This window comes from Embiotoca jacksoni, unplaced genomic scaffold (assembly GCF_022577435.1).
Source record: "Embiotoca jacksoni isolate LCO1_2020_lvr unplaced genomic scaffold, fEmbJac1.0.p SCAF_16, whole genome shotgun sequence".
Lineage (NCBI taxonomy): Eukaryota > Metazoa > Chordata > Actinopteri > Embiotocidae > Embiotoca > Embiotoca jacksoni.
The window spans coordinates 4,683,985-4,710,689 of record NW_027185296.1 but is presented as its reverse complement, the minus strand read 5'-3'; the positions used below and the strand labels follow the sequence as shown (position 1 = coordinate 4,710,689).

Genomic DNA, 26,705 nt, shown 5'->3' with positions numbered 1-26,705 from the left:
TGTGACGTTTAGTGTTTTATTATTCAATAAGTTCAGACAAAAAAAAAAGATTAATAATTTAATTGAAATTGTCCTGTATAATTTAGCAACAGACAGTTCCTAGTTGGCACATATCCACCTAATAAATTCCAACTAAATGCTAAAAAAAAACCCGACCAAAATAGCAGTACTTTAATTTGCATTTTCGCTTAAAAATTCCATCGTTATTTGCAGGAAACCTTCAAGAAATGAGTTTGAAGTTGTTAGACTTGTAAAATATAGGTTTGCAGCAAAATGCGGTGTGAACGTGGGGCACCCCTCAGTAGTGTGATAAAAATTGAGATGTCTGCCTTTGTTCCACTTGCACCTCAAACTCCAGCTTCTTTATTGACTCATAGCGAAATCAATCACGTTTACCCTCGGCCATTGATCTTCCCTCGCTGCTTAAATACCGCTACAGTTCCAGAAGTCTGAGGAACTTCCAAAGTCCGACCTTCACTGATCTGTTTGATAGCCGTTCTAAAGCGGGGGGGATGCCACGGGGTCTACATCTCAGCGCGAAATCCTCTCTTTGAGAGAGCGGAGGCTTTGAAGCCCGCCTTCCTTCCTGAGGAGGTTTGGTTTGTTCCTCTGTACCTGTACTCCCAGAACCTTCCTAAGGCTTCCCTCTGCCGGTTACAGAGACAGGCGAAGCCAGATGAAAGCCTGACATACTGTGTGCAAAAGTCCCGACTCCGGTCTGATCGCTGTTGTTTGCGGAGGATTCTGAAGCTGCAATAACGCCCTGCGTCTTTCCCCTCGCCTTTTGGTTTCTGTAATTCCCACAACAGTGAGCAGCACCGTTTAACCCCCTTCAGAGAGTCAGGGCGCAGTTGAAAGAATACCTTTTTTGTCTGAGCGTACAGAACACGCATACAGTGCCTATTGACTCGGGAGGGGGAGGGGATGGGGGGGGGGGGGGGGGCGGGTCTTTGGAGCCACAGACGAGGCTTTGTAGCGCTTTGCTGCTGCGCTGCGTTTGTCTGTTGCTGAAGACTTTAAAAGGCAAATGTACCGCAGGCGTTCCCCCGGGTATAGTACCAAGCATTGTAGCTGTCGCTGTCTTCCTCTTCCCGCCCCCTCCGCACTGCCCTCCTCCCCCCCGCCCCTCGTTCACATGCATAAATAGATCAGGGAATACATAAATCAAAATAAAGATGACAGCAGGAGCGATTTAGAGACGGAAGAATCGGCAATAAAACTCCATCAAAGTGTCGTTTGAGAACAGCGGCGCAGGCCCGGGGGGTGCTGAGCACCAATCAGAGGAGGCGCGCAGCCAATCCCAGGTAGGCTGGCAGCGGGGACGCCTGTCGTCATGACAACCCACCACACAGCCTACGTATGTACACATGGATAGCAGGAAGGTTTTTTTTTTTTTTTGTAGGTGGGAAGGGGGAGCGTTTTGGATAAGTGGAGGCTGCTCATACACACACAGGAACAGGAAACGGAATAAAATCGCTCGTTACCCCCAACAAAAGAATATCACACAAACCCCCCCCCAGGATTGTGCGTGACTGGGTTACAAGGTTGAGTATCTGTTGCGTGCCATGATGCGAGCAACCATAATCATCTAACCAATGAAGGGGCTCACCATTACGTTAACTTAAAGCGGGACACGTCCGCACCTTGATAATCCGGTGGACCTTTACAATGCAACAAGTGCACATCTTCTTCTAACTAGTTAAGTTTAGGCTGCAAACAATGATTATATTAATAATAATAATTGATAAAAGTGTTAGCCCATCGATGCTAACCACAGGAAAGAATTGTGGTTGCCTCCCAGTAAAATCCTTTCAGTGGTTCACTGTTTCTTTACACATAAGCGTTCGGTGTTCTGAAACACGTCCACGCGAAGGAGGGAAGTCCTTGTTTTCAGCAGCAACAAGAACTGATGGCCGCATGAGTTGTTTCTGTTTGATAATAAGCGCACAGATACTGCATCATTAAATGTCAGTCCGCTGCAAAGTCAATATTTCAATCGATTGTTTCTAAACTTGGTGTCGACGTGACACTTTTGAATTTTTTTGAACCGTCATTAAGAAAAAGAACAAATAAAATCGTTTGTGCGACTATCGTCTTTTATTATTCCCCTCGTTTTTACCGACGCCTCGTAATAATGCGTTCCCGCCATCAGAAGGTGGCGGCAACACCCCTAAAAGCTGTTTGCCAACAGCTGTTCACCACCGGGAGAAGAAGAAGAAGAAGAAGAAGAAGAAGAAGAAGAACCTGTTACGAGGCTCAGTTTCACCCAAACAGTGCGGAACTCCTTAAAAACCAGGAGCAGCGCAACTCTTGACGGATGAAGCTGGCGTAGGCGAGGGATCGCGAAGGCCGATCGCCTTTGCCGAGCCTGAGTTTACGGTGTGAGGGAGCCTCTCTGTCTTCCGGTGCGCGTGAGGGCGCGTGGAAGTTGGGCCTCCGAACGATAATCAAACGGTTCCCGGCGAATGTCGAACAGTATGTTTGGCTCTAAATAACCGTCCCTCGCTTGGATTAGCGCTCCCCGTGTTCTCGTCAGCTCAAGCACGTTTCCTCTGCCTCTTCACACTGCGCGCTGAATCACCTTCCAGTCCCTCTGTGGCGACAGAAAAAAACAAAACATGTATTCATTATTTCATTTATACATTGAAGAACAAATAAGATATTATATAGAAAGGATCAACATGTGTATATACAATATGTAAAATAAGCCTTTACCCAAGTGTTTATAATGTCCACCAAGAACAAAACTTTAAGCCTGAACGAGGGTGAACCGTCAACCGAACCTGAAACTTCAGCCAACGCCGCAGCTGCTGCGATAATTACAGAAGAAGCACAACAGTGTGTGCATGAGTAAGCTCGCATTATCAGCTGTGTGTAACGCTGTGTTCAGTCTGCCAGTTAAGACGAAGAGCGACGAAGACTCAGCCGGCGCTCGCTATAATCGAGCCGTCATTCCTGCAGACAGCTGAGGAGAACATCCCAGCATAAATATACACGCCATCAAACAGGTTACAGACTTATCCTAAATCTGAACCTCTCGACCGTGTGTCTGCGTATATTTGGATGAGGCTTACCCCGTCCTCATATCGGATGATGTCTTCTGAGACTGGCACGCACTAACTGGCTGCTTCAATCAAAATCATCGAGGGGCTCTTTTTTTTTTTTTTTTTTTCTTTCTTTTTTTTTTCTTTTTTACCTCCGTCGTTTTTTTATTTGACAATCAGGCTGACTTGTTGACGCGTCCTCCTTTGTCCTGTCACCTCGCATGACATCAGCGCTGACATGATTACAGCTAATGGCTGTCGGAGGCGCTGGGTCGCAGGGAACGCTATAACATTATATTTAGACTTTTTACTTCGCTGCCTCTTCTCTGATTTAGAGAGCAGACATTTTGGCTCGGCTCGCCTCCGGAGTTCGGAACGAGCCCCCCCCCCACCCACCCACCCACCCCCACCCCTCGCTTCCTCCTCCTCCCGTCAGTTGACACCTGTCAAGTGCGGTGAAAACGCCGCCGCCGACTAGTAAAGCTGAGGATGATGATGGTGGTAATGATAACGACGTAGACGGCGAAGATGATATAGACGGTAATAGTGGCGGAGATGATGAGAACGGAGGTGGTGCTGATGATGATGATGAAGGTGGAGGTTGAAGGGATGATGAAAGTGATGACGGTGTCGCTGGTGAAAGAGGAGGTAATGACGAAGGGTAGAAGACACCTGGTGTCAGCACTTTGGACGGAGGACCGTCGCTCTGAATAACAAGGTCTGACTCTGTGCTGCTCTCTTTTCTTCCTCTCTGCAGTTTGAAGCTCGAGTGTGACAAGTTGGCCAGTGAGAAGTCAGAGATGCAGCGCCATTATATCATGGTGAGTCAAGCTGTGTGTGTGTGTGTGTGTGTGTGTGTGCGCGCGTGCTTTAATGTCATTTCATCTCAGTGTGTTTAATCAATGTAACACTTGATTCTTATGCAGATGTAGATCTCATGTTTTCACACACACTGTTTGCCTCCCTCCTCTTTCACCATCCTCTCTTTGCACTGCAAATAGCAAATGATCACTTCTTTATGGCTCTTTGCTCTCTAAAAGGATAATTCTGTTTTATTACAACTTGGCTCTTGTTTCCAAAGGTTTGGCTGTCTGTTGTGCAATAAGCACTCACAACAGTTGAGATAATTGCCGAGGCCTTGCAGCGAGAGCGCTGAATACAAGTCGTACGTGTTTAAAAAAAAAACTAAAAAAAAACACCCAGGTTGAACAATAAGGGAGGGTACGTTTGAGAATCCAACAATTTACTGATATCTTGATTTGATTATAATCAATTCAGCGTGAGCAAGGTCCTTTAATTCTCTTTTAAATAAATGGAGGAGATTCAGACTCACAAGCCTTGCATTAGGCGCCAAAGCATTCACCATTCACACATGACCAGAAGCTAATCTATGTTCTGGGGTCAGAGGGCGCCGCTGTGGTGTCCTTACTGTTACGTCTCCGGCACTGGAGAACATCCTCTGTGCTTCAAGTTTCCGGCATCATCCGCAACACTGATTGGCCGCCCGCCATTTGAAATGGAACAGATTAGGGACAGAGTTATTATTTTCGCCTAGTCAGACTTGACTGGAAATTTTCCAAAGTGGAAAGATGTGTGTGTGTGTGTGTGTGTGTGTGTGTGTGTGTGTGTGTGTGTGTGTGTGTGTGTGTGTGTGTGTGTGTGTGTGTGTGTGTGTGTGTGTGTGTGTGTGTGTGTGGTGTTTTGGCATCATGCTCCACATCACTAAACGGTAGCTCACCTAAATAGCTCGGTTAATTGAGGATGAACTCCAAATGAGTCCAATGTTTGTTTTAAAGCTGAACTGTGCTCACGCGATCACAGTTTCAACGAGACTGAAACTGAGAGCGTCCGTCGTTTCAGCAAATGCCCGAATGTAACATCAGTTCATGTTTAATTGATAGCCCTCTCGCGGCTGTAAAAACTGACTATGTTGTCTATCGGGAACAAAGAAAGAAGTTGGTGATGTCATCATAGAGCTGCAACCCCCTCAGTGGGAGGACGTCCGGGTAAGTAGGCAAACAAAACTTCGGACTTTTGTAGTGTTGACCGATCATAAAACGGATTTTATTATTCCAGCAGTGATTTGCAGCTGCTTCGGCATAGACGAGTAATGTCGTCCTCCCGATGGGGGCATCGGATCGGGAAAATGTCTGTGTGAAACGTTGTGTGCTCGCAAACAATATATCTTGCGGGTTATTTCCAAGGACGCGTGTATTAATGCAACCTGTCCAATCGTTTGACTGTTAACGTTTGCCGCCGTGTCCGACTTGTTTTTGGTGACTGTGCTGCGCTCAGAAACAGGAAACACGGTTGGGACATTGTTATCATGATGCTTCAAAAACAAACAAGACCATAAATTGGGATTTTTCTTATATTTTTCACTTCCTTTTTGTTTCTGGAGCTACTGCATGTGTGACTCCTCTCTCTTCCCAACCCCCCTTCATATCCTGTGTTTCCCCCATATCTCTCTCTCTGTCTCTCGCCACACACACACACACACACACACACACACACACACACACACACACACACACACACACACACACACACACACACACACACACACAGATGTGCTTGCCCGCTCCCGCTCTCCGCTCCACCTCGGGGCTAATCTCATTGTTGTTGGCCGTAGCTGTGTAGCCGTCTGATGTTTTGCCTCTAATTGATCCTCTGACTGGCTTTAATCTCATCTAATCTGCGCCGCCGCACTGCTCCACCATCAGCAGGGCAGTGCACACACACGCACACACACACATGCACACACGCACACGCACACACACACTCTCCTCTCTCTCACTTCCTCTGTATGTCTTCCAGGCAGACATGAGGACATACAGTCTCCCACACATACTCATTGTCAGAGTTATGGCAGGCGTACACACAAACACGATTATTAAAAACAAATGCAATTTCTGACATTGAAAAATGTCTTGTTGCAGTCATAGTATCTAACCTGGTTATGTTTATTTTCTTTTTCACTTCATGTTTAATTATTGTGAATTATCCAGATTATAGGTAATAGCCTACTTTACATGGGAACATTACACGGTTTGAAGAAACCCAGTTGCCCCGATTACACAAGTCTGCATGATTTCTTTGATGGTCAGGAAAATGTTCAGCAGGATGTTTCACAGCCCGCAGGCTGATTTTATCCACACAAAGTCATGAGCGGAAAAGAAAGCGCTTTCATTAGCGTATGGTATTGGCACCGATCAGTTTGTAGAGCACTGTGAAGTGAAATGCGACATGCCGCTGTTTTGTTTTTCGACTATATAGCCTTTTGCTTTCAGAAGCACTGATTTGGCTCAAAGATCACTGGTGACCTTTGTGGTGCATGTGCTAAATCAAAACCCGGAGAGAAACCAGACAAAGCAAAGACAAATTTAGAGTTCATCACCTTAAATGTTAAATGTTGTGCTGCCACATTTTCATGCATGCATTATAAGCTCAAATTTTCACATTCCTAAGGGCCGGGTTATTTTCTCTCAGACCTACTTTTTAAGACGTGCTGTCAAACCACGTGTTGTGATGTCATTGAAAAATGGGGACAACGATGCGCACTTTCAGACAAATCTCTCCAGGGAAACTTTGATATCGTTGCTTTTGGTTTTTCACATGAAAAGTACCACAAATAGTTCAGAAACACATGAAAAAAAGAGAAAGTAAAAAAACAAAAAAAAACATGTGCAATCCCTGGCTCCTCTGTCACCTCCACACAATGTGAAGTTGGATGTGAATGCCGGATTGTGGGATTCGGAATATTACAGATAACGGACAACACAGACACAGACACACCCCCCCTATCTAATTTTGGAAAGCTAGCGGGAGGGGGGTTTCTGATACTATCCCCCGATCTGACAGAATTCAGACAGACAATTAATTCTGCTTAATAAAACGTTTTTAAACTTTTAAGGCCTCCCCCTGAAGGTCAACGAATCAAATTTAAATCGGTTCTTCAAGTCGAGCAGTCTTTTTCTTTTCTTTTCTTTTTTGTTTATGGACGTTAAACCTCCCGTCTCTCGCCAGAGCAGGAAGGAGAGTTGGGTACCAGAGATGCAGGGGGAGGCGATCCAGGGTGAAGCCACTGCACTAAGTGTGAGTTTCCATTTGGCCTCAGAGCCGGCTGCTGGGAGTGGGTCGCTCAGATGGAGAGCGACCGTTCCACCGTGCGCTGCCTAAAGTGGACCGGGCAACGGGGCCCTCGGCAATCTAAAGGAAAAGCAACGCTAACTGCCGATTTTCTGATTTCCAGATAGTGAATGTGAAAAAGGAGTCGACTCTTCATATTGAACGTCCGAATCTGATTTGACTGACAAAATCAGTCGGCTACTAACCGAAGAGGAAAATATCAGGCAGCTTTTGTTTTTCCAACCTTTCTCTTGTTGACTCACAAACATTAGTGACACAGGAAATGTGTGTTATTGGTTACTGGTTCTGTTGCTTTTCATTTCAATTCAGACTGCTTTTAAAATGTGGGAAAATTGAAACATTTCATCTGGTAGCATGGGACCCGTTTAAAAATGCATTTTTCATTAAACACATAAATTAAGGTAACTAGTGAGTCATGCTAAATACACAATCATGGCATCAGACTATCTGAGAAGGATTTGGGATATTTGTCGAATAATAGAAGCAATTTGAATACAGTATCTTGGGCTGTGGGAAATTATAGCCAATATTTTTCCCAATTATCACACATTCTGTGATCAATCAAATGAGGAAATAATCAGCTGATAAATCCATATTTGTCGATTGCAGCACTATCACAGATTGAGAATAATTGTAAGGATTGGCTGAAATAATTGGTAACAAATTCCACATTTGTTTCCAATCGTAACAAATTCATTTTTTTGTTTTGTTTTTTAAATACGACGGCGCTAATTGGGTTCATGATTCCTCGACACGTCAGTATGAAACAGGCTTTATTTTGGTTACAATCAAATTGTGCGTGGACGCACATTTGCACGGATTTTCTTCAGTTCTTCAGATGTAGCTCCAAATGCTGCTTTGAAGTTGAACTATGAATGCAGTATTGTATAAACCCTCCTCCTTCACTCCCAGTGTGTACCGTGCGCACGCACACGCACACATACACACACACACACACACACACACACACACACACACACACACACACACACACACACACACACACACACACACACCATCCATGTACACGTGCACACTTTCAATCGCACTTCCACTCCATCAGTGGCAGGCCCAGTCTTGTATCCCCACAACGACCGCCCCACTCCTCCTCTAATAGCATATCAGGTTGCCCCTCTCCCCCAGCCAGCGGCAGCACCTCCATTTCCCCAGCGCTGTAATTACTTTAGGGAGCTTCCGTGTGGGCTCGAGCAACTACGGAGAAAAATACTGTGTGTGTGTGTGTGTGTGTGTGCTTGCGTATTTTTGCTTGCGCATTCACACACAAGGTACTGTCGGTGTGAGATTGAACAAAAAACAACAATGGTGTGTGCGTGTGTGTGTGCGTGTGTGCGTGTGTGTGCGTGTGTGTGTGTGTGTGTGTGTGTGTGTGTGTGTGTGTGAGAGAGAGAGGTGTGTGTGTTTGTTTTCCAGTGACAGAGCCAGTCCCCCTGCAGACAGAGTGGGTGATTAACAGGGTTGACGCCTAGAAGGTGGCCCTCTCATTAACACTGAACACTCACACTCACAGTCACACACACTCTCACACACTCTCTCTCACACACACACACACACACACACACACACACACACACACACACACTCTCTCACGCTCTCTCTCTCACACACACACACACACACACACACACACACACACACACACACACACACACAAGAGGCTCTTTCTCTACTGTCTCTCCTTTTTCTCTCAGTTTTTCTTCCTGTTTATTGAACTGTGTCTTCTCTTTACTTGGTATGTGTGCATGTTGGTGCATTTGTGAGTGGGAATATGTTTGTAGAATAAAAATGTGGGATGTTGGGTTGAGAATACTTTGTCGAAGGATGAATCTGTTTATTTTCACCCTTTGCTTTTATGAAAAAGATTTTTGCTAATTGTTCCACATATTCATTGTTAACAGTTTTCAGCGAGCACTGCTTTCATCCAAAGAGGCGGGCTTGGAAATATCACTATTTTTACTTGTCTTTGAATATAATCCTGATTTATTTATGAATATACATATATGTCTTCATATTGATAATTATGCAGAACAATTTAGTTGTCTGAATGAGCTTGGTCCTTGATGTTAGGAGCGTTTTCTACTAATTTGGCATTTCCCAAAACAGCAGTGCCACATGCACGCTGTTAAGAACTGTATTAGATTGTATTGGAGCATGTGTGTGTGTGTGTGTGTGTGTGTGTGTGTGTGTGTGTGTGTGTGTGTGTGTGTGTGTGTGTGTGTGTGTGTCTGTCTGTGTCTGTGTGTGTGTGTGACAGCTTCCTTGTCTGACATGTAGGACTAGGCACAGTGTCTGTTACCGATCTCGTCGACTTGTCTAGATAATTAATAATTATAAATAATGAATGAGGTAACAACTGTTGTGCCACGAGCAAAAATGCGCACAGCTCCCTGCTCACTTCAGAAGCACGCGTGTGGATCCTGCTGCTGCGTGACGACTGCAGGGATTTATGAAACTCAGAAACTCATTTACACAGCTATAAGCAACAAACACGTCTCCAGCAGGTGATTTGACATTTCAGATCATATTCAGTGGCAAGAGGAGACGTGCGTGATTTTCTGTGTGAATCTGTTGATGTGAACATGGTCGTGTGTCGTAGATGAAAAGACGACAACCTTGGCTGATCAATTCATTTCTGTCGGAGTAGTCTAATTTTCTGACGTCAATACTCCATCGTTTCACATCAAATGTCACTGGACAAAAAAACCCCGTTTGTGTTCATTATAAAAATGTATACTTAAAAACGCAAAGACAATAAAAACAGGAATGAGATCTGTCGTTTATTGTCCCACGGCATCTTCCGATTCTCTTTGCCGTCTTGAGTGATCACCAGTTAGTCATTAATCTGCAATCATGTCCAAGAGCTGCTTTAGTTACAATGTTTTTGGGAAACACCTCCTAGACTGGAGAAGGCTCAGATGATGGATTGTATGATCGGCTTATTTTAAGATGATTTTGGGGAATGGGACCCAAACTTTAGACTCTTCAAGTATGCCAGGTGAAAAAGAGAACTTTAGTCCTAACCTCCTCTTACATTATAATCTAAATGCACATTGACTTCCAACAGGATTCGTTACACAAAGTCAATGGTCTGTGATGAAGGCGATTTTCTGTGAACAGTTTGATATCCGTGTTGTTAAAGATTTTTTTTTTCTTGATGCTTTCCTCTCTCTTTCTCTCTAGTACTACGAGATGTCCTACGGGCTCAATATTGAGATGCACAAGCAGGTGAGTCCATATTTAGTCTTGCGAGAAATGCCTCTATTCTATTCCCATCACATAGTATGTAAAACTGTTGTATAGTCACAGAACACAGTGGGATGTCTTTTCTGCTTGCAGGACAGGCTGGATTCAGGGGCACGCATGTTTATGAAGCTCTAGGCTACAAAAATGAACATCGCAATCTTATGTACCATCTGTGTGTTGAAGGCGTTTGTGTTGCTGTAGCTGGTACAAACGTTGGTCTGTTGTCCTTGTCCTGTGCGCGGGAGGGTAGACGGTGAAAGTTTGGACATAATAGTGTTGTAAAAAGGTACATTTTCCACATTTCTCTGTGCCGGTAGCGGTATTCAGGCTTAAAGCTCCAACTTCCAACTTTGAATGTTTTCTACAAAGACGTGAGCCTCTCCGATCGTTTACCTGCACGTTGACGCATCGCTATCCGAAATGTTTTAGCTTAGTTTCTTTTAAAACATTTTTGTCACTTTGCTTCAGTAAATATCTGTAAATACTACAGTTGCCATGACATTGTTGCAACGGAAATGTTTTTCTACTAAACATGGTGCTGACAGGTTTCTTTTGCATGACTTGATTCTCTTGTTCACCTGTCTACCAGGTGTGTGTCAGGTCATTTTCTCTTTGACATGTTATGGAGACGCCGGCAAGAGATGCAAATAGGATCTTTAGTAACATTTAGTAACACGGTCACAAACAAGGCATTCATACAACATTTACTTTAGAGCAATTAGAGGAGCAGAAAGCGTCATTTTAAACTCCGTGATGGGTCGAAGTCTCAAACACAACCAGCCCTTTTTTTTTTTTTTTTTTTTTTTACAGTTCATCATTGCGCTTGCTCTCTGTTCATACTGAAGATTCAGCTTGGAGGTGTCCGTCAGCTAACCCCCCACCCCACCCCCCCCCCTCCCAGAAAAAGACTAGAACTTTTAATTCCACAACCTTGAATATCCAAAATAATAATATAATAAAACTCCACGCACTTTGTTACTCTGTTGATGCACACAGCCGTTCAGTCTAACCACACCTGAAGCCCGATGGTCGGCAGGTGAGAGTTGTAGACATAATCTCCCATCACTTTCTAATGTTCAAAGGTATTTAAACGGTGTCCTGTAGATGTGGGTGCTGAGAAGGCTTCTTTTTCTCTGCTGTCGCCAAATCAGGTTTAGTTCGTTCGATACAAAGAATTTCTACTGTAAATTTTTTTATTTTCCAAATACTGAAAAATATAAAATGCCCTTTCTGTGTTTAGTGCCCTCATTTAATACCTGCGACAGCATATTAATTCATCGGCAATGAACATGGTTATCACTTTCCCAAATTCAGTGAGGAACACAGCAGCTATAACCAGGATGGTATTTTGAAACCGAAAAGACAAAGAAGCCTTGGTTCAGGCGGGGGGGGGGGGGGGGGGGGGGGGGTGAGAAGCTGATGTCCATACATCAGTTTGTGTGGCTGAAGCTGGGGGAGTAATTTATGCTCAGCCTGTAGGAGGGCGAGAGCGATGGGCCTCCGAAAGTCCAGCCCTTATCGGTGACCTCGCCTGGCGCTGCCCGTCCACACACACAAACACACACAAACACACACAACACACACACACACACACACACACACACACACACACACACACACACTGTCTCATGATTGACGGCGCACACTGACAGCCATATTGGAAGATGCGAGTATGCTTTGATAAATGGACACACACTCGCACACTCATATACACACACACACACACATACAGAAGTAGCAGCTCCCATGATTTAAAGACCCTCACATATATGCACCCACACAGGACTGAGGTTGGAAGCACAAGATGGTCACCGTGATGCATGGTGGGCAAACACACACACACACACACACACACACACACACAGCAGAGTGTGTGTCCAGGAGGCTTTTGTGTGCCCGTGATATTATACATTTGCTCATGTACTTTCGTATTGGCTGTCTGCAATATTTTAAAAATGTCAGTGTGTGGGTTAAGCCTGCCAGCACGAACTTTGGTGTGTGTACGTGCCCTCTTCAGCGTGTGTGTGTGTGTGTGTGTGTGTGTGTGTGTGTGTGTTATTGTTCATGTTTGCTCCTGTGTGTGTGTGTGTGTGTGTTATTGTTCATGTTTGCTCCTGTGTGTGTGTGTGTGTGTGTGTGTGTGTGTGTGTGTGTGTGTGTGTGTGCTTTCTTTGTGCACAGTGTGAGTGGGTGCAGAGAATCGCTAGTTCCATTAGAGAGTTGAAATTGAAGGGGATGTGTGTCGAGGAGCATTCATGTCTAGGCCTATTGTGCAGAGCCAGTCTCCCCTCTCTCCTCCTCCTCCTCCTCCTTGTCTGCCCCTCCTCCCCCCGCCGCCCTCCCTCCTCCTCTTTCCACCTCTGTCTCTATTTCCCTCTCTTTCTTTCTCTCTGGCACTCTCACATTCAATTGCTCCCTCTTGATCACTCTGTCCTACTCAATTCAAAAAATGCCTCTCCACTCTTGTCTGTTCTCTCTGCAACTCTCTGTTTTGTCTCAGTAAGGAGAAGCGAGGTTGAGTTGTGGATGGAGCCGGGACTACGTTGAATGAAGCATTATTGTTGTTTTGTTACCTCCACCAAGAAGGTTATTTTTTAAGTGCAGTTTGTTTGTTTGTCAGCTGGATTACGAGAAAACCACCAGCCAGATTTTCTTAACTTGGCGTCGCGCGCAGCAAGGAAGAACCCGCTAATGTTTGTAGCGGATCAGAGTCACAGGGGAGATCCACGAATCTTTATTATTTTATTTTTTTTTACATTGATGAACTTTGCGAAATAGGGCCTTGGGCCTCCTAAATGCCACACATCTTAAAATCCAGTAGAGGGAAGTAAAGCACCTTGACGGGGGTCTGCGCTCTCTGAGTTCCCCACGAGTTGGCTAGTTTAATCTATTTTTGCTAATGCTAATTTGCATAGAAAGTAGTCACTATAGTTGTCTGTAGTGCAGTAAAACGTACAGTATTGCCCTCTTAAATGCAGTCGAGTTCAAGGATATAGAACAGTACTTCAATTAATGGACTAGATTAAACTCCATCGCTTCTTGTCTGATTTTTTTAAACCGTGCACAATGAACGCGTGATTCAGATTCATTTGTGGCATTTAAGGCTGCAACTGTTTGGACTCTTTTTTTTTTTTTTTTTTTTTTTAAAATACTTAAAACATGATTAAAAAAAAAAAAACTATCATGTACACCTTGTCCCGGCAGGAAGCAGTTCCACAAGACTCATGTAGCGACAAAACCAGGACACCCTGAGGAAGTCTGTGTAATGTTAGGTTTGTTTAGGCTGCCTTCCACACTTCCTTGCAACACTATTTAAATCAGCTTCAACACATTTCTGTCTCTGGTTTTTTGTTTTGTTCTCTTTTCAGTCTACATCTTAAAAATGACCAAAGGTTGCAGCTTATTTATAATCTCCAACAGCAATAAATTCAGTCTGTTGTCCTGGGATGTATAAGTGGAGTCTCCAAGCCTGCTTTTATATTGCATAGGTTCTATTTTGCACCTATATAATCTTTTTGTCAGGGAATGAGTGCTCCGGTAGCACTCGGAGCAAAGCTGGAAAGAAGGAGAGTAAAATGTAAAGCGAAGACGCGAGAGAGACAGCAGCATTTAGATAGAAAAATCTGAGGGAGAGACGCAGAAGAGAAGATGATAGAGAGCACAGATAAAAGAAGAGACAGAAGCTGGGTTAGAAAAAAAAAACAAGAGATAGACGGAATAAAAGGCCACTGAGAAAGAGGAAGAGACATAGTTAGCATGGAGCGAGTCCCGCAGAGACATTTTAGAGAGACATTTTAGAGATGCCAGGGAGATTGTATGTGTAATGATGAGCGGATAGGAGTGAATCGCTTGATGGGGAACTGTGCTCTGCATGCCTAATGACTGTTAGGAGGGCCCCTCTCTCCTCATCGCGCCGCGAATTAGGCTCTAACACAATTACTGCTGCTTTGCATATCTTGGACGGATTGGATGATTACCAACCAAATGTGATAATAGACCTGCATGTGAGAAAGATAGGGGATGTGCACAACGTGAAGAGAACCATGTGTGTGTGTGTGTGTGTGTGTGTGTGTGTGTGTGTGTGTGTGTGTGTGTGTGTGTGTGTGTGTGTGTGCGTGCGTGCGTGAACCGGCAATTGTTACTTTGTGTGTGTAATTGCGTCCGAGAGTTTTGAGAAAGAGTATTAAGTACAAGCAACTTAATTAATGAGGTGAATAAAGGGATTTGGATATGTCTGATAGACAGTATGTGTGTGTGTGTGTGTGTGTGTGTGTGTGTGTGTGTGTGTGTGTGTGTGTGTGCGCGCGCGCGAGTGCGATGAGATATATTTGCCCCAGTTTGGGAAGGTCATAGCAGATGTTTCCCATACTGATGAGAGCGTGGTCGGAATCACTGAATGACAATTTATATTTAATGAGGGTTTTAAGGATAAGTCTGACGACGGTCTGTGTTTTTTTTTTTTTCCCTCGTCAACAAAGCCCGTGAAAAGATCAAAAACCAACAACGAATTGCTTCTGCTAACATGTTCTGTCAATGCAGCCAAAGACTTGATAGAGTCCAACTCTTCTGTGTTGGACTTCCTTTGTTGTCCTAAAGCTATTTAAAGTCCCTGCACACACGGGTGTTTTCAAATATTCTACCAGACAGAGGGTGAAATGAGGTGGTGCTACAACATCCTGGTAAATACATGATGCCACCAAAGTATGTAGTGGACACGGTAACCCAACGGGCCTTTTTCCGCTTCGGACATTTGCACCTGTCGTTGGAGGAAAATCACAGTTGTTACTGATCGAACGAGTTAAGCGGGTCAGGACACTGCAGTTATTTCTCAAAGTTTGCGGAGGACGTGCGTGCACCTATTGTGGAGGGTTTTGAGGGTGTGTGTCCCCCTCCCCCCACCCGAGCACGTTTGACGTTTTTGAACTAGAAACATGCCATTTTTCAGCATTATTATTACCATATCTATGTCGAATTTTTCCAAAATTTGACAAAGCTACAGCTGAGAAAAAAAAAACAAATAACAACCAACTTGCTGAAAGAATGGAAAAGTAATTTAGTTCATTTCCTGCTGTAAACCAGCACGAACTACAGCAGGTCCCTGAAACTCAAGAAGCTGCTTTTGATTTGGGGCAAACGTGGTCATTTACACCGGCGCTTTTCGTACCGTGTCGAAACATGGTCTTTGAAAATACCGCGACCGGCTACGACGCTGAGCTGAGCTGAGCTGAGCTGAGCTGTCTTTCGCTTCCAGCTTCTGCACGTCCGGGCGGCCATGAGAAGGTCTAATCACGCACCTTAACTCAAAACACCTGTGTGGGCGGACGGATGACGCAACCGGACTGAAATGTGCTTCGCGTTCATCTCCGCGTGGAACAGCGAAAGACACGTTTGTGTGATTTAACGGCAACGCCCTCTGAATTCCAGTTTTAGAGACGGCATGTTTGGCAAATATAGTTTGTTTATAAAACGCGGTGTAATTTCCATAATTCGCGCGGCGCTGCTGCTGCCGCTGCTGCCGTTGCCGTCGAGTCACTTGCCGTGCTCGCTTTTCCTCTGCTTTCAGCAGCTCTCACGGTAACGTTGGCCAGACCGCGCCATAAGAATGTGCGGGAGCTCGAAAAACACTTCAATGAGCAACACGGCCGCACTGGATGACATATTTCTCCACTATGATGAACAAACACGCGCAAATCATCACGTCGTGTCTTTTTGAGTCCCTCATACATGAACCGTCCTGCTGCTGTAAACACTCGGAGTGTAAATGTGTAATCATCTGCAAATACCGCAGTTCCCAACAGATGATATTTACTCTTGTTTATGTACAAATTTCTGAAAAATGACAAAGTAGCTTCTTCTTTTTTTCTTTTTTTTTCTTTTCTTTTTTTATAAAAATATATTTTGGACCTTTTTTTCTTTCTTTTTTTTTTTAAAGGGAATGATCCAGGCAGGCTGGACAGGACAAGACAAGACTTAACACATTGTTTTGAATAGGATTTGTTGACAAAAGCAAAGAAAAAAAGATCAGGCTTGTCTTTTAACTAAATAACTCTCCTCCCACAGGCCGAGATAGTCAAGAGATTGAACGGGATCTGCGCTCAAGTCCTCCCCTACCTGTCTCAGGAGGTGAGTACGCGCACACACACACACACACACACACACACTGACACACACACACACTGACACAAAGACGTCACTAACCCTCTGACCCTGCGCACTATTCCTTACATCCTGGAATGAGATCATCCTCATTCCCGCCTCATTACCTCTCCACCTCCGTGACCCCTCGCTCAGCATCCCTCTTCTCTCCTCCCGTCATTCATCATCACTCACATCCTGTGTTCCTTCCCACCTCCCTTTCACTTTCACCCCGCCCCCCCCACCTTGATTCTCCTCTGCCATATTCAATCTGTCCCTTCATCACAGTTTCCCCTTCCCCCTCCCTTCTTGACCTCCTCTTCCGTTCCTCTCCTCTCCTCGCCTCGATCCCTCCCTGCTCTAACTCCTCCGTCTCCTCCTTCTCCTCCTCACCCCCTTCACGCTCCCCTTTTCTTCATACACGTGTGTGTTTGTGTGTCAGTGTAATAAATGGTTGTGTGATTCAGATAAGCCATGCTCTTATCTGCCCACCAGGGGGTCGACCTTCACCCATTACAGCACGCCAGCCGGCCATCCATTCACCGGTGTCACACAAGGCTTTTGTGTGTGTGTGTGTGTGTGTGTGTGTGTGTGTGTGTGTGTGTGTGTGTGTGTGTGTGCGTGTGTGTGTGTGTGTGCGCGTGTGCGTGTGAGAATATAGAATATATATATATTTATATATATGACTGGATGAATAGCTAAATGGACAGAGGGGGAGGTGCATCACCAGCGAGGGTTGTCAGGTCTCTGTTGGGACTATTGATATTGATCTAACCTCTCCACCTCTCTCCCCCCTAAACTCTCCACCCCTTGTTTCTGTCTGGCTTTTATTGTCTCTCTCACTTTGCCCCCCTCCCCTTTTCCCCCTCCCCTCCTCTCCTTCCCTCCCCTCCCTCACCCGTCTCCAGCACCAGCAGCAGGTCCTGGCAGCCATAGAGAGGGCCAAGCAGGTCACCCCTCCAGAGATGAACTCCATCATAAGGGTGCGATGTTCCAGCCTTGCAGCCCTGCCCAAGGGTCTGATGATGGCTAGAAAAGTGCAATTACTGTGCTTTTGCAGTTTTCTTCTATTGTTTTTTTTGTTTGTTTTTTATGACCTTTACTTACTGGCTAAACCTGGTGTGTCATCACATGGTTTTTCCTCTGCTTTTGTGCACTTAGTAGCATGGGCCAATGGAGAGATCCTAAACCACAGGCTTCCTCCTTCAGTCTGTTTTCATGAACAATTGAATATATATATATATATACATATATATATATATATATATACATATAAATATACAAATTTAAAAAAAGATATTGTGTAATTAGTCAATTTTAAAATGGCCAGTCAACATAAATCATTAGAAAATACAAACATTTAGTGACCAGCATCAATGAAATCTAATACAACGGTCTGATAATAAATGCCAGCAAAGCAAACATTTGTAATTTAAGTCTTGTTTATAAATGAAAGGACAAGAAGAAGGCCAGATGTGCTTGTCCAGACAATTGCAGTAGAAAGTTGGAGACCTGAGAAGGCCAGATTTAGAAAAAACAAATGTTAGAATTGATGCAGCAAAGGTTGGACTATCATAATTTATAGTCTCTAGTATTGGTTTATGTTCCAAAAATATTGGATTCTACGTTTTCAATAATCTAATTTAATACGGTCTTCCATTAGACCCTCTTTGCCTGGTAAATGCCCACATCTTTCTTATTCCATGCCTTCAGTACTTTTTGTGCACGTTCTCTGTTTGATTAGTAGTCTCGGCCTAAATTGAGATGAAACTAATGATTTCATTATGACATCATCAGGTATATTTTGTTTTTCAGAACCTGTTTTCCCAGACTGACTTGTATTCATGATGCGTATAGTGTTTTGTTTTTTTGAATGTGTAAAATCAGTGTACTGCCTCTTTAAAATGTCTTTGTTTGTTTTTTTTAATTACTGTGCTATAATCCTATCTACGGGATGAGTCCAATGATACCCTCTGCCATCCATTACATTGGAACAATTATAGATCAGTAGGATTAGCACGCTAGCTGAAATACTGAATCAATACAGATCGGGCATTATCCAGCTCGTCGCAATCCTTTATATCCGTGGCTTTAATGTTAGCCGTTACACTTCATCATTATCAGCCCTGTGTTAGCGAGCCCGGCTCCACCGTCACTGTGATGCCGGATTCACAGAGGTGCCTTGCTTTCGTCTTCATGCCCGCTGCTTTAGATACAGAGGGTACCGCTCTGCATGGGTCTTTGTTTAGAGCTCGAACTCTCTGATATTGTCTTTCACTAGGTGCTCACATCATGTATAACTGGAGGAAATAGAGCCTTTGAATTTTGGTTCTGCATATAAAGTACGCTGTAGGTGTAGCAGGAGCGAGCTGGGGCCGTTAGATACTGTTTATGAGAAGTCAGTCAGTACTGTCATAAAAATCAGCCCACTGATGTGTCATCATGGTGAGTGTGTGTACAACAGGGAGGGCTGCAAATGCACGCACTTGGCAGGAACAATTTGTCTTCCTGCATATTAAATTGAAATGCATTTGTGTCTCCATGGTATTTTTTGTGTATATTTTTCTGGTTTATTTTGGACCAGGTCTGTCCTCCGCGAGACCTAGTTTCTATTTTGCCCCATGCTCCCCCCCTGCACTTGGTTTCTTGTGGTTATATACAGTATATTGAAAATTGTATCTATTATGAATAAGTTATGTGTGCTGCAGACTTTCCATCTCCAACTGGGCATGTATTTTAGCAATGATATGTGCGCTCCATATACCCTGTTGTGCCTAAACTATTAGCGCTGTGCCTCGGGTTATACATTAAACATAACTTGCGATTTATAATAGGTCAGTGCGTTGCAGCTTTTGCCTTTCCTCCAGTGTTTTGCAGTGATTTGTGTGCTGGATCTACCCTGCTGTGTTTAAGCTGTGTGTGGTTGTCTTCCATGCAGCAGCAGCTCCAGGCTCACCAGCTGTCTCAGCTCCAGGGCCTGGCCCTGCCCATGACCCCCCTGCCGCTGGGCCTGAGCCAGCCGACCCTCCCCGCCGTCACCACCTCCTCCGGTCTCTTCTCCCTCTCTTCCCTGCTGGCCTCCCAAGCCCAGCTGGCCAAGGAGGAGAAAGCGTCACGTGACGGCGTCGACAGCCACCGCGAGGAGGACGGAGACAAGTCCGATTAGACGGCGTCCCCATTCAGCTCTGTTTTTGTCCAGAGACCTGAATTCCCAGATCCGAGTCTCCTTGGCCTACAGCCTCTCCCCTGGTCTCCCTCTCTTTGACCTTACCTAACACGGGCTTCAACCCCAGCTTCAGACCCCTAATCAGTCCCATCATCGGGGGGGAGCTTTGGCACCTCTTCATATTAACCATTCTTGGGTTGTTGGTTGTTGTTTTTTTTTTTATCACCATGAGACCGTCTCCCTCTTCTGTATTTCCTGTCTTTTCTTCAAACACAATATGTTTTCTTGGATCTGATTAAGCTTCATTTTTTCATTTTTTTTTTTTTTTTTTTTGAATCGGGACAACTTTCTATTTCTGTACCTTCCTGCCTTCCTGTTGCTCGGTGTCTCATTTCTTATTCCTGTTTAGTTTCAGGCTTTTTTTTTTTTCCTTTTTTTTTTCTTTCTCCATGCCTCCCTCTCTCACTCCCACTCTCCCCCAACCTCTTGCCTCTGTTCTACGCAGGTCCTTGTTAGGCAGAACTGATCTGTGAGACTGACTGCACCGCTCTGTAGGTGTTAAAACGCGGGGATTCTTTTTGGCAAGCTCGTACAACTTGTCAGACACAACACAGGATTCCTACAGACTTCATTTTCCTAAGATAAAGGTCTCGCAGAGATCAGCTGTGTTGATATTTCATGGCATTTCCGACTGCATGCATTCATTCCAAGCTAAAAGTGGGCTGTGAGTCTAAATGGTGGATTGTTAGATGAGAGAAATCTTTAAATAGTACCTGATGAAAGACAGAAATGTCCCTGAAGCTACCTTCACGTCCCCAGAAGCTACCTTCACGTCCCCTGAAGCTACCTTCACGTCCCCTGAAGCTACCTTCACGTCCCCAGAAGCTACCTTCACGTCCCCAGAAGCTACCTTCACGTCCCCTGAAGCTACCTTCACGTCCCCTGAAGCTACCTTCACGTCCCTGAAGCTACCTTCACGTCCCCTGAAGCTACCTTCATGTCCTAACCAAACACCTCTGCCCTCAGAGCAGAATCATTGTAATGAGAAGATCTCCAGTTGACAAACGAGAGATTTTGTGAATAATCCCAAAGTTTTATGGAGAAAGTAAAAGCACCTTCTTAGAGCAAACTTCACGCCAAGAGCTGTCAGAGTAGATAACAAACTGACCTTTGTCAGTAATCCCCCCCTCCCTCCCCCGACTCACAATCCTGGCCTGACCCCGCAAATCCACCCAGCACCTTTTACCGAAAGGCAACATTTCCATCAGTAGTTAAAGAGAGCCGAGGCAGCACAATAGCCTGCACCCTCCCACCACCTCTTTCATCTTTAATGTGCACTAATATTAGAGCAGACACTTAGGGGAGAGAGTGTGAATGTTGTGTGCTTGACAGCAGAGGGCAGCGTGTGTCTTTGAAGAATCCTCCTCGCTCGGTTCAGGCCGCAGCAAAAACAAGGACGAGGCGATAACGGAGTACAGGCCGTGTCACGAGGGGAACGGCTTATTTATCCCCTCTTGAGTGTACAAACTTAATATACAGACTAGACCGGTGACGTTAATCCCTGCATGCGGTCAGTCCCGGTCCCTGCCGTCACCCTGTTCTTGAGAAATGCTCTGCTTTGGTCTATTTTGGTCTCTAACTGGTCTGTTTTTACCGAGCAGCTCTGTCCCAGCATAAAACAATCACACCGTCACTCTGTACATTCACATTTAATACCGTACATTACCATTCACTGTGTCATACAGATCTGGCACGTATCCGATTCATACTACATCGTACAGGTTACTTAACACCTACATGCAACACTGAATGGGAAACCTGAACAAAGGTGTGTTCATGTAAATCACAAGTTGATTCCGCAGCTGAAACAACAACGGTAGAAACGGCAACTCTCCTGTTGTCGTGCACGCTCACACAGCTGTTGTCAGGTTGGACCTCTCGTCTGGTGCACGTTGGGTGGAAGTATATACTGCACAACAGGAAATTAATCCGCGACTATTTGGGTCAGCAACTAATCATCTTTTCTCGCGCCAAAATGTTAAAACGCCTTCGGGGGCAGCAACTGCCGAATATCAGATCGAGTCTTGGACTTGATAGTAAGACACAAGTGTTTATTTAGTTTTAGGATTAATTGGAGCTTTCAGAAAAATTCAAACAACATTTCTCAAACAGGAACATGAAGTGCAACAAAACCAACAAGAGCGACAGAGGAGACCTCCACCTCCTGACAGGAGCTCTAATCAGGCAACACAAGTGGAATCTGTGTGTTTGGACTAAAGGTGCTCAGTGGCTTCAACAGGTCAGCTGAAGCAGCCATTAAACGTCCGCTTTCTAAAATGGGTCCCACTTCTACTTTTAGAATCTTTTTGAGTACATTTCCAGATAAAAAACCGCCTCGGTGATAAGAGCAGGAAGCAACATTTGATCGGCTGCGAGTTTCGGTGTTGGTGCGTGTCAATCGGTCAGTTTGAAGACCGCCTGTGTAAAAACGTGGGTTTTAGTCATTTCAATCCGGAAACACACACCCACCTTTCATTTTGAAAACCAAACACCCAACTCACACCGGTCTCCCTCCGGCGTGATGACGCGGCACGTTTTGCTGCCGAAGCAACTTCGGGACGCGCTCACAAAATGGCAGATCCACGTGCGGGTTTCCCCATTTACGTGAGGGATTCTTTCCAAATATAAGCCTCCCGCGTTCTCAACGTTCAGATGGTGAACAGGCCTCGACTGGACGCCTCCTTCAATGACGCCCGTTGTTGTGTATGTATGTGAATACGAAAACAAGGTGTGCGCGAACACTTGTACAGGTCCGGTTGTCGATGACAAACCAGATGAAATGCGTTGCTGGTCTTACTCCCAACTAAAAGCGAACATGCTGCTCCGCTTGTGAATTGAGACTCGCAGCACGTCGTCCTCCCATCTAGCCACATACCGTATGTATCTAGCTACATACCGTACTCGTCGTAGTGATATGCAGAACCCGTAGTCGAAGCAAAACAGACACACACATCAATGCATGTCTGCGAGGGGAACTCCCAATTGATTTCTTTCTAGTGGAGACCTTCTTTCTTTTTTTCTTTTTTTTTAAAAGAATGTTTGATCCAAATTTTTCTGTGATCGATGCACTTGGTTTGTTTGTTTTCTTTTCCCCCCTTTTCTTTGTTTTTAAATATTAATCGGTATGAACTAGAGGGAGAATTACAAAGCTGACGTTATAAACGTTCCAATGAAATTCTATGTATTTGTTGAAGTAGTTGGAGGTGCTCACCTCTTTATACAGTTATACATAGAAAGCTTTACGTGTATATGGCTGCATCTTCTCTTGTCTGTCCTGGATGATTCTCGTGCTATTGTGTTACAAAACCGATGTGACACCAGGGGGGAAACTGCAGTATGTTGACTTTTGGCCCTTTCCTCTTCTTCTCTGACCCTCTCTCTTCCTCCCGTCCCCCGTCCCCCGTCCCCTTTACGTCCCCGTCCCCCTCTACGTCCACTTCCCCTTTACTCCCGCGCCGCATCCCGCCTCCCCGACTCTTTGCCCTCATAGCGTGAAGCATTGTAAGCGTTTTGAGCTTTGTAAAGGTCTTTTTTTAAATACTTATTTTGTGTATAATGTAAAACCTAAAAGTGTGTACTTTGGCAAAAAAAAAAAAGTTTTGTGTCAGAAATCATAGCTTCATTTAAACAAACAAACAAACAAAACGAAAAAAAGAAAGTATAAAAAAAAGTACAACAAACATTTACTATGAATAATATGAAATGTTCTGCAGTAAGGAAGGACTTCTGGTGCCTTACAAATAAAGTCAATCAAATCATGAACACTTTTCCGCTCTTCTTTGACTTGGTTTTAATTTAACGAGCTACGAACTGGGGGATGGAAAGCTTCCAAAGCTTTTGCTGTGACTGTGTGAGTAACTAATAACATTCGATTCCAGTAACGGCATTTATATTCCACTTTTAACTAGGACACACCTGTACTTGTGTTTTAAGTCACTCCGGTTACTGCTGGCAGTAAGAGGACGTTTATTGGGGCAATTGTCGAAGCAGGAGGCCCCGATTAAAGTATGAGCACCACCGGTTTTGCATGTTTTGAACTCATTATCTGGATGTTTTTCCAAAGCAGAGCAAATAAATTTGGTTTAATGTCCTGCATTTCAGGCATCGGCTCCTGTTCGTCCCAAAGTATGAACATCGTCTTGCGGATTGAAACTTGGCTGAGGTAGGTTATCCCGCACAGTCAATGATTCTCAGCCTCATGTGCAAGCATTTTATTTTCCCCTCATGATTACTGCGCTCTTATGGATATTTTAAGGGTATTTAGTCTTTTTTTTTCTTTCTTTTTTTACATATATCAGAACACCAATCACACTGTCCGTGTTAAAAAACAAAAACAACAAAAAAAACATTTTTATCGTAGGGTTTGCTCCGCTTTGTAGTTTCCAACCAATCTCATGATTGGCATCTTTTGGCAGCTAATTTGCAATGTACAAGTTTAAAAATAATTACAAAAAGAATCCCCTCCATAGCCTCGTCAGGCTCCAGCACACCGGTGGGGTCCAAATTATCCATTCACACACAGCAAAAATATGAAAACAACACTTTTGTTTTCACTCCCAGTTCATGAGTTGAAGTAAACGATCAAACAATTATTTATTTTTTTGTAGGCTACATAAAACATTTATTTCTCACAAATGTTGTTCACCGATTAATTAAAATCTTTCACCTTTGCCAAAAATAATCCCTCCAATCGGCAAGTGTAACAAAAGTCTTCACAAAATTTGAGAGAAATGAATCCTTTTTGTGCATAAAAAACAAGTCTGAAGGCTCTTGCGTACATTCCTGAAAAATGAGAACGAAAAAAAACAACATTTATATGTTTTTTGTTAATAGCCTTTCTGCTATTGTGAGTGCGTAGGTGCACACAAGACACTTTTTCACCCTCACCGGTCGCCATCTTGATTACGAAGCAGAGGGGGCGGGGCCACCGAGCAACTCAAACTCCTGGCTGCTGAAGAAACTGCTGTCGTTGAAGCAAACGGAAATACACTAATCCGAGTCGTGCACGTCTAATTAATAATAATAATTAAAAAAAATTTTTTTTAAAAAATCAGTAAACTGCTGTCAAAAAGAAACCATGTCTAGAAGGCACGACAACAACTTTATTTAAATAAAGTAAGCAAACAAAGCCGGCAAATATTTTGGCAGGTGTTGCGTTCAAGTGTTGTCGTTTTCGTTTCCGGTAAGTGCAGAACAACTGTGTTGGATCTGAGACAACGATGCCAGGTCGAAATAACACTTCCACAACGCGAGTAATTGTAGGAACCTGTACTCCATGGTTGTATACGGAGGAAGGCACACGAATTTGAAAAACATGTTCTGCACATGACTTAAGATGCTTCCTGATGCTTAAGACTTTTTTTTTTTTTTTTTTTTTGTAGCTTCTGAAAGTGACTGGAAAACAAAATGCACCTGGAAGGCAGAAAAATGATTTTAACATTCAAAATATGAATAATAATTAAAAAAAAAAAAAGAAGCAGTCACTCATGGTCCATTCAATAGCTGTCCTGCAGATATCGATTGAGTCACACTCGGCAGATAAAATGTTCAAATTTCAGTTTTTCTGAACACTTCAAGGACTTCTCGTCCATGCTGACTTTAAAGTAAAATAATTGACTCTAACTTTAACTTTTGCCTTTAAGTAAACTTCATGAAGTAACAGAAAAGGCTTTTTTTTGGTTGTTGTTGTTAAAACATGCAGAATCATTTAAACAGATTCACAGCACTGAACTGAAGGTTTCTTTTACCACTATTAAGAGAGACTGATTAAAACCAGATCCCTTCTGTGAGAACAACGCATTGAGTTACAGGTTGCACAGGATCAGAGGCTGTGGGCCAGACTCGCAAACACCGGCATGCCTGGATCTGGTCTGGTTTATCAAGTCTCAGCGATTTGCCTCAGGTGCTTTAGCCTGAACTTCAGCTTGTTAAATGTTGTTTGTCTTTGGGAAGCTTTTATTCAACACAACTCAAGTTCAAACACGCAACCGAATGACCCGTCTTGCATTTTGTTCGACTATCTTTTTGAGGTCCAACATCTAAATCGAGGTAACACATTATACAAGCGCTGTTGTCAGAGGACTCATTTTGCTGATGATGTCTGTGAATGAATACAGAAAGGCGGACACGTGTGTGGATGGATTCAACCAGAATCTGAAGTCTTCCCGAGTGCCTCGGGCTGCCTGCAGTTCGCAGCGCGTCCACCAGGAGGAAGTGTTGATTTACGTTTCCCACCGCCTGCACTCTGAGGTGAAACCAGCAGGTAATTGCTCCGAGGTATTCTCATGTGGTTCAGTGTTTGTGTCGCGTTGGTGGGGGGGAACTTCCTGTTCTTTAGGCTGCGTTGATGAGGGTGTATCTATTCTGCGCTGCATGTACCCAGAATTGATGTGACATCTGTGAGACAGTGGATCACGACCTGCTTAGCACCTGCACATAATCCTCATTTAGACGCTCAGTCTATTAGTGCTGAGACATAACTTGGTTTGTTGCTTTCACGGCTTCTCCTCTCTCTCTCTCTCTCTCACACACACACACACACACACACACACACACACACACACACACACACACACACGCTGACAGGCAGGTAGATGCACATCGAGTTGATTTTTTTTTTTTTAAATATATATCTTCCTGCGTGTGAATGACAGCACATTCTTGCTTCTCTTCCTCATTTCCTCCTCTATCTCTTCCCACTCTCATTGTCTTTCCTTTCCTGTCACTCTCTCCCTGTTTGCCTTTCCCCTGTGTGTCCATGCAGCCAGATGAGTGTGTGTGCTTTGAGAGTGTGTGACTGCATGTGTGTTCAGAGGCAGAAAAAAGAAAGAGAGAGAGAGCGAGAGAGGAAGGAAAGCTTTGTGAACTCTCTGAGTTCCTGGGGTTGCAGC

The 26,705-nt window shown here is 44.2% G+C and overlaps 1 protein-coding gene across 3 annotated transcripts in view; it reads left to right on the top strand.

The window, feature by feature from the left end:
* The window catches only part of tle5 (TLE family member 5, transcriptional modulator), a 40,914-nt gene extending 17,337 nt beyond the window's left edge, over nt 1-23,577 (top strand). Inside the window, exons 3-7 of one of the 3 annotated variants that reach the window (XM_069150382.1) lie at nt 3,802-3,865; nt 10,392-10,436; nt 16,515-16,577; nt 17,498-17,572; nt 19,531-23,577. In XM_069150382.1, coding sequence (XP_069006483.1) covers nt 3,802-3,865; nt 10,392-10,436; nt 16,515-16,577; nt 17,498-17,572; nt 19,531-19,755 — 472 coding nt within the window. In that variant the 3' untranslated portion in view covers nt 19,756-23,577. Of the gene's footprint in view, nt 1-3,801; nt 3,866-10,391; nt 10,437-16,514; nt 16,578-17,497; nt 17,573-19,527 lie in introns of all 3 variants that reach the window. The other 2 variants (XM_069150381.1, XM_069150383.1) reach the window with 2 other exon arrangements.
* The last annotated feature ends 3,128 nt before the right edge of the window (nt 23,578-26,705 follow it).